The sequence below is a fragment of the Acinonyx jubatus genome, chromosome A3 (genome assembly GCF_027475565.1).
Source record: "Acinonyx jubatus isolate Ajub_Pintada_27869175 chromosome A3, VMU_Ajub_asm_v1.0, whole genome shotgun sequence".
Classification (NCBI taxonomy): domain Eukaryota; kingdom Metazoa; phylum Chordata; class Mammalia; order Carnivora; family Felidae; genus Acinonyx; species Acinonyx jubatus.
In genome coordinates this window covers 112,651,172-112,665,736 of record NC_069388.1, presented here as the reverse complement: position 1 = coordinate 112,665,736, position 14,565 = coordinate 112,651,172, and the positions used below count along the sequence as shown (strand labels likewise).

Sequence of the window (14,565 nt, the reverse complement as noted above, 5' to 3'; positions counted from 1 at the left end):
AGGAAGGAAGGAAGGAAGGAAAGAAAGAAAGGAGAGAGGGAGAGAGAGAGAGTGAAGGAAAGAAAAAGAAAAGAAGAAAGAAAGAAAGAAAGAAAGAAAGAAAGAAAGAAAGAAGAGAGAAAGAAAGAAAGAAAGAAAGAAAGAAAGAAAGAAAGGAGAGCAAGAAAAGAAAGAAAGAAAGAAAGAAAGAAAGAAAGAAAGAAAGAAAGAGAAAGAAGCATCAGTGAGCTGTGGGATGGTTTTACACATGCATGGGCCTCACAAATATGTAATTGCAGTTTCTGAACAATAGGAGAATGAAGCAGGGAGATGAAGAATAATGCACAAAAATTGACCAAATTTAATGAAAACCTTAAATCCGCAGACCCAAGGACTTTAAAAAACCCCAGCATTAAAGTCATGACAAAAACTACACCAAAGAATATGATAGATTACTCAAAACCAGTGATAAGAAGAAAACACTAAAAGCAGTCAGAGGTTAAAAGACACATGTACCGAGGAACAAAGATATGAAGGACAACAGACTTCTTTTTATAAACAATTCAAACAAGATGACAATGGAGCAGCACGTGTCAATTACTCAAAGAGAACAGCTGTCATTCCAGAAAGCCATATCCTGGAAATGTATATCTCCAAAAACAAAGGAGACACAAAGACATTTTCAGATAGTCAAAATCTAAAAGAAATAAAGTTCCTGAGGCAAAATAAAAAATAATACCAGATATAAATAGGGATCAATCTCCAAAAGTGAAGAACATCAGAAATGTCAACTATATGGGTAAATATGTAAGTTTTTATGATTTAAATCTCCTTAAAACATAACTGACTGTTTAAAAAGATAATAGCAATATGGTTGAGCTTTTTATAGCATGTATATATGTAAAACAAATAATGACAATAGCATAAATCTCAAGAGATGACATGGAAGTATTTATTCTTATTCTTATACTGTACGTGAAGGGGTATACTATTACTTGAAGGGAGACTGTGATAAATTTAAGATACGTGCAATAAATCTTTAAGCAAACTAACAAAAGAGTTATAGCTAATAAGCCAAAAAAGATATAAAGTGAAAAAAGTTAACAATCCAAAAGATGGAAGATGGAGGAAATGGGAACAAATAACAGAGGGAAAAATAGAAACAAACAGCAATATTCCATAATGGAATTAAATTATAAATTAGTAACATAAGATATCTGGAAAAATCCCTAAACATTTGGAAACTAAAAAGCACCCTTCCAAAGAATCTATGAATCAGAGAAGGAATAAAAAATATAAGACATTTGAAAATGAATTAACATGAAAACAACATATAAGAATTTGTGAGGTGCCATAAGCAGTTTATTTGTGTGAAATTCATAACAATACGTGCCTATACTACAAAAGGGAGAAGGTCTCAATCTATAACCTTAGCTTCTGCCTTCAGAAAGTAGAAAAAGGAGAGCAAATTAAAGCCAAAGCAGGAGGAAGATAGATATAAGTATCAAAGCAGAAAACAAATAAATAGGTAACAGAAAAACCAATAGAGAAACTAAATAAACCCAAAATACAATTCCTTGAGAAGATTAATAAAATTGATAAAGTTCTAACTAGACAGATTGGGGCAGAGTGAGAAGACATAAATTACCATTATTAAGAATGACAGAGGTGACATTCCCACAGATTCTACAGGTATTAAAAGGATATTTATCAAGTAACATGATTATATTTTAAGGGATCTTCAACATCCTAACTCAAAGTATCCATATGGAAAGTGACAATTTCAGGAGTTAGTGATATCATAGCAGCTTAGTAGAAGAAATCTTACACATGAATGGTGATTCTTCCTTCAAAGCAAATCCCTCAAAGCAGTGCCTACTTGTAGGAGTGTCTTGATCTCTGTGGCATTTAATCGCATGGTCAGTTTGTGAAGTACTTCTTAAAATCTTGTTAATATCAGTGTTATTTCTTCTATTAGGTTTAGTAAGAGCTAAACCATATTACAAGAAACATATAACATATTACAAGAAAAAACAGAAGCCTAAAGTATCAGCTATTTATATCACTTTATATTCCAACCCTTATCAATGTTAATTCATACATGTTGATGTGGATTTTTCAGAGCATACTCTTTATGGGCTACTTTTTTTTACTAAATGACTTTATACGCTTATTTTCATCATATAATCCAAAAAACTAATATTTTTAAGTAAACATGATATTCAATCATATTGATTATAATCAGAACTCAATTATAGGGCATTTAAGTAACTTCCAGTATTTCACAGTTGTAAATAATAACATAACTTTGTATAAATTGATTTATTTTAGATTATTTCCCTTGAGTAGTTCCCCTAAATGAAATTCCTGGGCCAAAAAAAAAAAAAAAGTGAACAATTGTCCAGCTATTGGTAAACATTGCCAGATTAGAATCACAGAAACTTAGAACAATTCTCAGTGACACAGGGCCACACATACATACAATTTTCTCACTGGCCTACCTGCAGTTTTTTTCATCCTTATTGAGGTATAATTAAGAATCAAGGGCACATATTTAAAGTATGTAATTAAGTATGTAATTTGATAAATTACTATCGTGATATCAAATAATGAACATATTCATCACCAACAAATTTTGCTCATACCCTTCATAATCCCACCTTCCATCCCTCTTTTTCCCTAGGAAACCACTGATACTTTTTTTTTTTTATCTTTATTTATTTTTGAGAGAGAGAGAGAAAGAAAGAGAGAGAGACGGAGCATGAGTGGGGGAGGAATAGAGACACAGAGGGAGACACAGAACCTGAAGCAGGCTCCAGGCTCTGAGCTGTCAGCAGAGAGCCTGACCAAACTCACGAACCACAAGATCATGACCTGGGCCAAAGTTGGATGCCCAATGGACTAAGTCATCCAGGTGCCCTAAGAAACCACTGATACTTTAAATACCACAGATTGGTTTCAATTTCATATAAATGGAATCATAACGCATGTATTCTTTTTTGCCTGGTTTCTTTTATCCAGAATAATTATTTTTTAGTTTCATCCCATGTTGTACCATGTATCAATAGTTAATCTTTTTTTTTTTAAGTTTATATATTTTGAGAGAGAGAGCACGAGCAGGGGAGAGGCAGAGAGAGAGAGAGGGTGAGAGCGAATCCTAAGCAAGCTCTGGGCTCAGCACAGAACCCAGAGTGGGGCTCAATCCCACAAACCATAAATCATGACCTGAGGCAAAATCGAGAGCCCAACTGTCCGAACTCCCCAGGCACCCCAAAAATTAATTCATTTTTTAAAATTTTCTTTTAATGTTTATTTATTTTTGACAGAAAGAGAGAGAGACAGACAGACAGAGCATGAATGGGGGAGGGGCAGAGAGAGAATCCGAAGCAGGCTCCAGGCTCTGAGCTGTCAGCACAGAGCCTGATGTGGGGCCCGAACTCACAGACTGCGAGATCATGACCTGAGCCGAAGTCAGAGGCTCAACCGACTGAGCCACCCAGGCGCCCCCAAAATTAATTCATTTTTATTGATGAGTACGATTCTATTATATGATTACACCTCAGTTTGTGTGCTTACTCACCTATTTATGGACGTTTGGGTTGTTTCCAGGTTTTGGCTATCACAACTAAAACTGCCATGAGCATCTTCATACACATCTATGTATGAATATGTGCTTTTATTTCTATCAGGAAAAGAGCTAGCAAAATGAATGGCTAGGTCATATGGTATGTTTCTGTTTAACTTTTTAAGAGACTGTCAAAATGTTACCCAAAGTGACTGCCATTTATATTCCCATAAACAATGTATACAAATTAGTATGGTCAGTCTTTAATTTTAGCCATTCTAGTGGATGCATAGTGGTATCCCACGGGGTGCTTCAATTTACATTTCCCTAATGACTAATGATGTTGAGCATCTATTCATGTTTTTATTTTCCTTTACGTTCTCTTTAGCAAAGTATCTGTTCATATCATGAGACGCAAGAGCAATTCATTAGAGAAAGAAAAGTATTTTCAGGAATGATACTAAAACAAATGGATATCCATACCAAAAAAAGAACTTTGATTCACACTTCTAAGCCTATATAAAAGTTAACCCAAGATGGATCATATGCATAAATGTAATACCCTAAACTCTAAATCTTTTATTTATTTATTTATTTATTTATTTATTTATTTATTTATTTATTTTTCCTTAATCTTTTAAGGAAACATAAGAGAAAATCCTTGTGACCGTAGCTTACACAAAGATTTCTTAGAGATGACACCAAAAGCACAAAAACAAATAGAAAAATTGGGTGGCATTAAAATTTTAAGCTTCTGATTTTTCAAAAGACATGGCCAGGAGAATGAAAAATACAAGCCACACAGACTGGGAGAAAATATTTGCAAAGCATGTATCTGGGAAAGTATTTGTACCCAGAATATATAAAGAACTTGCAAAACTCAATAATAAGAAAATAAAGGACCCAGTACTCTAATATTTAGATTTGTTTACCAGATATATGACTTTGGGCAAGTAAAAAACATTTATGGAGAGACTGAAGTGAGAACTCGTACTGCTGTTCAAAGAGAGCAAATAGGGGCAGGAGAGAGACAGACACTGCACACAGAAAAGGATCTTGGGATGTTTCATGGTCAGCTATGTCAAAAGCATATTGCCTATTTTCTTCACAGTAACTTCTAGGGTCAGCCTTGACAACATAGAATTTTGAAAAGAGCTTGGAGCCTGATTAAGGTTTGGGTAGTAGGATTGGATATTATGGCATACATTTGAAAGATATTTGGTATTAAAAAGAGGAGAAACATTCCAAGTCAATGTACATAAAGCGCTGGACAATTTTAAGTCATAAGCCATCAGGCCCCTTTTCCTGACTGAACATCACATGCCCACCCACAAATTTGGGAATAGACCATTCTTTGAGGGCCAGACCAAGTGCCCGCCCATTACTCCCACTCAGTCCCACCAATCACTGCACTCAGATGGAGCGCTGTCATTTGTGAAGTAGTATTAATAACAGCAATTGCCTCAAGGACAAAATGAGATAACCAAAGTAAATGTTGTAACATCATTCCTGGAATCCCCAGAGCTCAATAAATGTTGGGTTCTCCTTTCCTTTGTCCCCTTCCCCAACCAAATAGAAGGCAAATCACATTGCTGGCCCCACTTCAGAAAGTTCTTTAATTTAGAGCTCCTACACTGAGCTCTTATTAAAGGATTCTGGGTTGAGCACAGTGACTTTTGAAACAACCTGAGTCCAGATTTGGATGGCCCCTTTGCCATATGTGGCAGGGAGTCAAAAAGCAGAGGGGGAGGTGCTCCACGCTCCAGAACCAAGTTGCCAGGCTCTGGCAAAAATCAATAGGTAGACAACTTTTCTATATATCTAGAAAAGAAAACACTTATGTCCTCCCTCCTGCTTGCTGAGAGCCCATCATCAGAGTATCCCTCTTGGCCCTTCCACTGTTCCTCACTCATTCCTCCTCAGCGAAGAAGTGAATTGCCTGATTGGTAAACGTACAAACTTGCAGCACCTTTCAGGAGGTGTACACAGCTCAGCCCTTCTCTCCCTCTGCTGCCTTTTGAAAATAGGCTCCACAGAGAAAGACCTATGGTTGTTCAGCTATGGGTGTTGCTGAGTATTTTTGAGGTATAGTGTTAGGAAGCTCACATGATCTAAAATGTAAGCCACGTTCCCCCAAATCAACTTTAATTAACTCTACTAACAGTAGTGATTGTTGCCTAAGTCTTAGGTTTATCTCTCAGTTGGTTCTGAACTTGGGTAGGAGGAGGGAGTGTCTTCTATTCAATGCACACTCAAGCACAGACAAGACATTCAGTGACAGGACTGTGTCCCCCCCCAATTAGGTCTGTATCTCCCTCAATTTGCATTTTCCCACCTGCCTTAGACCTCTCAGAATGACATTGCCACCACCCAACTTTCACACCAGAAAGAATGATAGACACATAATGATGATTCTTTCTTGCCTTCCTCCAGGAGAGCAAGCACCGGGAGGTGCTTCTCTGTGTCTCCTATGGGACCTAGCATGCTTCTGAGCACGTGGAACGCTGACAAAGAATCAGAAGGCCGAGTTTAAGCCCCACGCTGCCCCTTCCTGGCCATGTGATGTCATACACATCACTTCACCAGTTTGGATCATTGTTTCCTTATCTTATTTGTTCATTTTAAGCAGCATTACGTGAGATTTAAAATGAGCAAGAAGTTCGTCCTTTCTTCAATGTGGCAAAAATGAAATGGTCAAGATCTCTTAAAGCTTGTTTACATTTTTGGCAAACAGAGCTCTATATTTTTCAGATGTGCTTATGATGTCATCCCATTTAGATGTAAACTCCAAGACTCCTCCTATTTCCCACAGGGTTCAGATAAAGGACTTGGAACCTAGGAATTCTCAGTAAATGATGTCACTACCAAATTCGCGTTTAAATGCACCAGAAATTTTCTAGAATCTGCCCATTGCTTTGCTACAGGATTTAACAAAATTTTATTATAGTATTACCTGAAATACAATCAATTTACTGATTGTAAAGCTATGCCATTCGTGGTTTTCTTAAGGAGAGGCCGGCAAAAATTAACGGTCCACAGGCCAGAGAAGGAACACAACCACATTCATTTGTGCACATATTACCTGTGGCTGCTTTCACGCTATAACTGCAGGCTAGAGTAGTTGCAGCAGAGACTATATGCCTGCCAAGCCCAAAAGAGTTACTATCTGGCATTAACCCTCATTCTAAAGAACCCTTTAGTTACTCTTACTTGATCAAATTATGCTTCATGAATGTCCTTAACTTATGATCAAGTGACAACAAAAATGTGGCTCATCCTGCTTTTCTTCTCAATCTGCAAGAGAAGAAACTTGTCTAGATGGTTTCCAACGTAGGCATCACTCAACACTGATTCTTAGCCAATGAGTCGTTTCCTTCATAAGGATTTTAGAGGGGTTTTTTTTTTTGAGTTTTTATTGTTTTATTTTACATGTAAGGACACATTTTTCTTTTTTTTTTAATTGAAATAGATTTATACACAACGTTACATTAGTTTCAGGTGTACAACATAGTGATTTGACAAATTTGTATATTATTCTATGTTCACCACAAGAATAGCCACCATCTGTCACGATACAATGTGATTATACTACCATTGACTATATTCCCTGTGGTGTACCTTTCATCCCGGTGACTTATTCATTCCATTACTGAAAGCCTCTATTTTCCATTCCCCTTCACCCATTTTGCCCATTCTCCTCATCCCCTCCCCTCTGGCAACCACCAGTGTGTTTCCTGCATGAGGTTGGATTACTTCTGAATATTTGAGACATCAGCACTGCTTGTGAGATTGGAGAAGCATTGGCAAGGCACATCCGGAGATTCGAGTCCCAGCCCCCTCTTTGCCTCTAATTCTTGGTGCTTTATTTCTGTAAAATGAGGATGCTGTTTCCTTAGAGAAGATAATCATGATCCAGTGTGTAAAGTGCCTCACAGAAGGCCACACTAGCTGCTATGAAAGCCCAAGGAATGGTATCACCCCTGGATTTACAGAGAAGGGACTCAGAGAAAGCTTCTTGAAGGAAGTGATCCCTGATCTGAGTTTTGAAGAATAAGGGAGAATTCATGCTTCTGGAGAATGAACTGACCCATTGAAGCAAAAATGCATCTTATGGAAGCCATCATTTTATTTGGCTAATTGGGAAATGTCATCTGTTTCAACATCTAAACCCCAGGAAAGATCTAAATTTAAACAGACTCTAAAGTGCACACTATGCTGTGCTTCTGGATGGATACATGTCAGGAAAAGTCACACTGCAAGCAACTTTTCACAATATAGTCACCTTTTTTGTGAAAAGAGCCTTCTTTTCCTTTTTCAGCTAAATACCAAAGTCACATCCAAGTCTTGAAAAAGACATCAACTACCACAGGCATAGGTGGCATAATGATCATTGCACAGGACACAAAGTCTTCTCTGGAAACATGAGGATTAAACAGAGTGTGAGCAAAGGATCATTCCAGGGCTGTAGGCAAGGTCAACAGAGATAACTCTGACTTCAAAATAACTTTGGCAGTGGGATTAGGCAACATGCTTACACAGCAATCTTTTCCTGTGGCTAGACCATCTAAACATCCACAACAATAGATTCCAAAGGGAGGAGAGCTGTCTCATTGACCGAGCCATGCAATCTCAGCAGTAATTTCTAAGTATTCACTTGCTCTCCTACAATCCTGACTGCCTGTACTAATGTCAGAGGTAGAATCCATTCACACATTCAACAGATTTAGTGAGTACCAACTATCTACTGGCACTTTTCTATACACTGGGGACACAGTCATGAACAAATAAGACAAAAATCCTTGCCCCTGTGGAACTTACATTCTAGCATATCCCCTTTGTAAGGAGAAAAGTGAAGAGTTTTAACTTCTATTCAATAGGACATATTGCTGTTCTGAATAGTCCTGAAGGGACAGTTTGCAAAAGATTCTAAGCCACACTTGAGCCAGCATTCCTCCTGAGCCCCTGTCCCTTCATCCTAGTTTCCGTGTCACAGCAATTTACAGAACAGAGTAAAGTCAAGGAAGCCTGATGCTTTCTCCTGAATGTACCCTTATTATCAAGCTACATAACTCCTAAAGCCTCAGCACAAAAATGTTCATAGCCTTTGAACCACCTCTGGGAATCTTGACTGACAAAACACTCCTACATTCTGAAAAGAAGGTAGGTTGCAAAGACATGATTCATAGATTTAACCCCTGCAAAAAAAGGAGGGGGGCAAATTGAATGTCCAACTATAAATTAACAGATAGGTAAATTATTGTTTTACATGAGATGAAATCACAAGCAGCCATTAAGATTATATTTACAAAGATTCTATGATAATGTGGGAAAACACTTATTATAAAATGTTAGGTTATCAAACAGAACAAAACCTATTTATATTCAATATAGCAAGCCTGTGTAAAAATCTAATAAAAATAAAAGCCTTGCTAGAAATGTTCCAAAATATTAACCACTGATATACTTAGGTGTGGAAACTATGGGTGTTTTTCTACTTTTTGTATTTTCTGTTTTTTCCTTAGTGAACATTTATTATTTTCAGAATAAAAAAATATTAATTGTAAGTCTAAGTAGGTCTTTAAAAGGTAAAGACAAGGCAGCAAGAACAAGCATAGAAGAGTTTATCATGGTAGCAAAGAACCTGACATCTGAATTCAAACTCTCTGGGTCTGTGCCATGGCTCCCCATGTTACTGTGTGGCCTTGGGCAAATGATTTAACCTTTTCTTCCCCCAGTTTCTCACTTGCAAAATGGGGGTGAAAATAGTGCTGATCTACATACGTTGGATGAGGATTAGTAGATAATCCACAAAGAGTGTTCAGCAGAGTATAACACCTCATACACACTCAAAATGACAGCAGATCCAGTACTCCAGTGGCCTCGAAGAAAGAGCTCACACAAGGGGAAGGTGAGCAAATATCACATCTTCATGCCTCAAGAACAACTAACTCAGAGCTGTGCTTTCAGTGGGCAATTTTCCCTCCATCAGAATCCATCTCCAAATCCTTTACTTTTATTTTAAAAATTTCCCCTGAGATACAGGAGTGCTGATGCATAGGGCCACATGTACCCCAATGTTTATAGCAGCACTTTCAACAAGAGCCAAATTATGGAAAGCCTAAATGTCCATCAACTGACAAATGGATAAAGAAGATGTGGTTTATATACACAATGGAATACTACTTGGCAATGAGAAAGAATGAAAACTGACTATTTGCAGCAACATGGATGGAACTAGAGGTATTATGCTAAATAAGTCAGTCAGAGAAAGACAGATACCATATGTTTTCACTCATATGTGGATCCTGAGAAACTCAACAGAAGACCGGGGGGGAGGGGGAGAGAGAAAAAAGTTACAGAGAGGGAAGGAGGCAAACCATAAGAGACACTTAAATACTGTGAAACAAACTGAGGGTTGAATGGGGGTGGGAGAGAGGGTAAAGTGGGTGATGGGCATTGAGGAGGGCACTTGTTGGGATGAGCACTGAGTGTTGTATGGAAATCAATTTGACAATAAATTATATTAAAAATGAATAAAATAAATGAAATAAAATAAAATAAAATAAAATAAAATAAAATAAAATAAAAAAGATTTCCCGTGAAAAAGATGGACAGTACATTGATACTCATTTTATGGGTAATTACTTCCTTGGTTTTTTTTTTTTTCTTTTTTAATGTACTGGTCATCATTTATTGTGCAAAGTGACTTTTACTTTTAAAAACAAGTCTAAAAATTATGTTAATAGGACTGTTAACACCAATCATTACTTTAAGATGAAATGACCTCAAAAAAATACTGTCTATGGTGCTAACAGACACTTGTTAATTTGAAGATAAAAGCCATTGTTGTAGAAGCATACTTTTTGGTCAAATGTCAATTCCAAAAACAGTGAAATCAAAAGATCGTCTCTTATCTGTTTGGTTTTTTTTTTTTCCAGTACACATGAAATCATTTAAATCTGGGCAAAATGACATGGTTGTTTATTAAACCTGCACCTTGACCACAACAGACTTTTTGTAAATATTTGCACAAGGGACACCCATTTCTGAAATTTTAAATCTTAGTTCTTGTTGCTTGCCAATCCTCATCTTTTTAAAAGAATGAGAATTCACTTTCAATTGTATAAATATTAAATCTTGACCAATGATAAGAGACCCAGAGGATAAGACAGGTTAACATTTGTCTGTCTACAAACTCCTGCTCCAAAAAATGAGGCGTCCTTATGGAAAAGGATTGTGCCTTTCAGTTTCCAGAGGCATTCTTTATCCTAAATTCTAATCTAAACTTCCTTCATCTTTTGACTCCAGAAATGATCTACTCAAAATTAGTCTGTGCTTGTGTTCAACTTCTTGATTTGGTTTGGCAACTTTTCTCTGCCATGGACTCTGTTTTCGTCTTGCATGGACTTTGTGCCTGCTTAACGTGGTGAAAACGTCTTGAACGTAGAGTTTCACTGACTTAAGAGTTTCGTTGAAACGGTGGAATTGCATTGACTTAGATTTGAATCTGGCCAGGCATTAGCTGCATCGTCTTCCTGGAGTCCCTTAACCTTTATTCAGCATCGGCTTCTTTGTCTGCATAGTATCATAATTAATTACAGATCTCGCCAGGTTACAACGGGGCTGGAAGAGACACCAGATGCTAAATGACAGGACGCGACAGGCAACTTACTCAGGTGCTCCTTCCCTCCCCAGGGAGTCTTTTTTGAGGGTCTGCAGTCAGTGTCCGAATCCCCGAAGCCTCTGGTTTCAGTCCCATCTTTCCTTAGACCGGAAGGCAAAGTTGTCCCGAATTTGGGATTCTTAATTTAGAAGAACATCTGAGCTCTAAATTAACTTCGACTCATTCACGCTTATGTCCCAGGGTAACTGACCAGGTAGATGAGTTGGTGGCGAGCGCAGCCCCTTAGGGCTGAGAAGTGGGGTTCCCGCTCGGGCCAGGGGGTTCCCACACGTTCTCTCTCCCATCGTGGAAGTCCGGGTCAGGCTCTGCCCACCTCCCTCCTCAGACCCACAAAGGTGAAGTTATGGGTCCCTCCGAGCACGGCCTCCTCCGGGAGATGCCAATACGTAGACTCACTCACGATCCCAGGACCAGCCCGCCCCCCACCCTGCAAAGGAAAAGTGAAGGGGGACTGAAACGGAGTGGGGGGGGGGGGTGCGGTGAGCCGCCACAGGTGACCGAGCACGCGCGCGCGGAGGGAACGGTGGGTGCCCGCAGCTCTGCCCAGCCTGAGCTTGCCAGCCCACCTCCCGCCTGCCGGACCTGCCTCCCCGCGGCAGCCGGAGGGCCCCAAGCCAGCCCGAGAGGCTCGCGGGGCCGGGGCAGTGTCCCGCGACGGCTCCTCGTCTGGCCCGCGCCCCGCCGGGTGCTCCCCTCGAGCCGGGCTCCGCGCTCCCTCGGCTCTCGCTCCTGGACGCCGCGCCCACAGCGAGCAAACGCTACCTGTAGAAGTAATGTCCGCAGAAGAGGCCCAGAAGCACGGTGGCCGGAGGGCTGAAGAGAGCACGCGGCTGCCGGGCAAGGATCCCCGCAGGCACGGCGAAGGATGGCAACTCCTGCAGGAACCAGGCTGCGCGGGCTGGCAGGCGAGCAGCGGCGGGCATTGCGCGCTCCGAGTACTTCCCGTAGCCGGAGGGCTCCGCCAGGTACAGGACCAATGCCCCCAGGGCGGCCAGGGCGGTGCTGCCCGCCAGCACCGGGCTCTGATGGCAGGGAACCCGCATCGCACCGCGTTCCCCGCCTGTGGCCGCAGCCCGCGCAGAAGACAGCGCGGTCTCACTGCCCCTTTATGGGGCGCGAGACGCCACCCTGCGTCCGCCCCTTCGGCTTTGGCCCCCGCCCCTCCATCCTGCTTTCTGCTTGGCGCAGCCAGCCCTGGCTCGGCTCAGCATCCATGCCCTTTTCGCACGGCTGGCGCTTGGGGAGGCAGCCGGGGAGCAGGCGAGGACGAAGGGATCCCCCACCGGACCCCACCTGGGACTAGCCCTCGTCCGCGCCTCCGCCCGTGCGCCCACCCTCCCCACCATCTGCCACTGGCCTCCCCTTTAGATTGCTCTTCGAAGACCTGTTCCTTACTCATCACCCTCTGATGCTGCCGCTCCTAACACCAGGAAATCAGAAGAGAAAACCACAGGGAGGATTTAGCCGGGGTTGTGCTCCCGTCCCAACACACTTCTGTTCCGCAGCCACGCATCACCTCCATCCTCAGACCATCCCAGGATCTCTCGAACCCCTCCACTTCCCTACGCGCCTACACTCCCTGTCCGTTCCCACCCAACCCTGCACCCATCTTCCAACCCCAGGCTGATTTCCAGGCACTTCCCGAGCCCGTGAGCCCTTCTGCGCCGGGGCTCGGCGCTCCTTCGCTACTCTCAGCGTCAGAGTCCCCTCTGCCCGCACCACGCCCCCAGGGCCTTCATTCCTTCGCGGTTTCTCTCTGCTTTGCTGGGTGCACCCCTTGGTCAACGAGGCGCACGTCCACTGAGCACCGACGCATAAGCAAGGATTGCGGCCGGGAGTAATGATCCACTCGGTCCGCCCTAGCTTCTCCGCCACCCCGGGACCCCTGGAGTCTGCCCGGACTCCAGTTAAAGTCTAGGGCTTCTGCGATGGGACGCCCTCTCCCCACTCCTGGAGTGGATGAGTCGGGCTCCATATGGTGGTGCCACTGGAGATGCTACTGTGCTCTGAACATCCAGATGTGGTTCTTTCTGCCTTCTGTTTTCCACCCTCCTCTCATCCTTCACCCCACTTCGTTCATTACCTATTTCTTCTACCTGCTCAGATTTAGTATCTGGAACCTCTTTGGCTGCCCTCCTTCTATGTTTTGTGCCCCCCTTTTAATGTCTTCTTTCTTTGACTTGGCTTCCTCCAGGTTGGCCTTCTCCTCCCAAGTGCTGTTGACCTCATGCCTCCATTTTCTTGTCCCACCCCAATAGGGATTACTCTATCCCTATTAATTTTCCCCTCTGGTCCCTATGTCAGGCTCTACCCCAGTCTTCCCCCCACCCCAATCTTCCCCCACACATACACACACACTCCCCTTTCCTTGGCTCTTTCTTCATCCTTCTCTCTTCATTCTTCACCCTTCACTGCTTCTCAGGAGCCCCAGTCAGTATTCCCCCATCCATTCTTTCCCTGTTCTACTGTCTGTTCCATGAAAGGCACACGGTCCCATCTGCCCAATTTAAAGGGTGTTTCCTGACACCTGGGACACTTTCCAAATTTGATGAGAATCCCATCTTACAGATCTAAGAACCATGATAAACTCTAAGCAAGAAGAACACACACCTCCAACTCATAGCCAGCAATCAAATTGCTGGCAACCAGTGATAAAGAGGAAAATCTTTAAACCAGACAGAAAAAAAAAAAAAAAAGACCTAGAGGCACAAAGGTAATAAGTACAACAGATTTCTCAGATACTATGCAAGCCAGAAGAAAATGGGATAATACAATTAACGTCCTGAAAAAGAATTTTTATCAACCAAGAATTTCACATCTAATTAAAATAGCCTTCAAAAATGGAAGTGAGATTGGTTTCCAGACATGATAGACTAAGATTCTTCTAGACAGACAGACACACACACACACGCACACAGCAGAAAGTGATGATACAACCTGGGAGGAAAGAAATCTGCTTGAAGTTACTACAGAGTGAACAGCAGCAAACATGCTCAAGGGGAAATCACCTTCACATGGAGGAGGGACATGGACAGCTATGGCCATAAGTTCCTATTTTTTGACACTTTTAGCCTGGGCTAAATGCAGTCTGAATAATGCACACAGCAGCAACAAAGACACATGTGAAAAAAACCTACCAGAGTCCTAAAACAGGAAGAGCCAGAGAGGGCAATCCCCCAATTCTGTCTACCCATACCGCTGGATGACTCCTTAACAGCACATTATAGAAGAGACTCAAAGCAACTCTGCTCAGACAAAAGTTCTGAACAACGCAAGAAGTTCAATCCCAGCCAAGGAAATCACCAGCTAAAACAAATGAAATATTCATAAGAGAAAA

The 14,565-nt window shown here is 41.6% G+C and overlaps 1 protein-coding gene across 1 annotated transcript in view; it reads right to left on the bottom strand.

Annotated features, from left to right (window-relative positions):
- SRD5A2 (steroid 5 alpha-reductase 2) overlaps positions 1-12,326 on the bottom strand; it is a 41,627-nt gene extending 29,301 nt beyond the window's left edge. Inside the window, exon 1 of the mRNA XM_027033497.2 lies at positions 11,991-12,326. Coding sequence (XP_026889298.2) covers positions 11,991-12,271 — 281 coding nt within the window. The 5' untranslated portion in view covers positions 12,272-12,326. The remainder of the gene's footprint in view (positions 1-11,990) is intronic.
- Between the last annotated feature and the right edge of the window lie 2,239 nt (positions 12,327-14,565).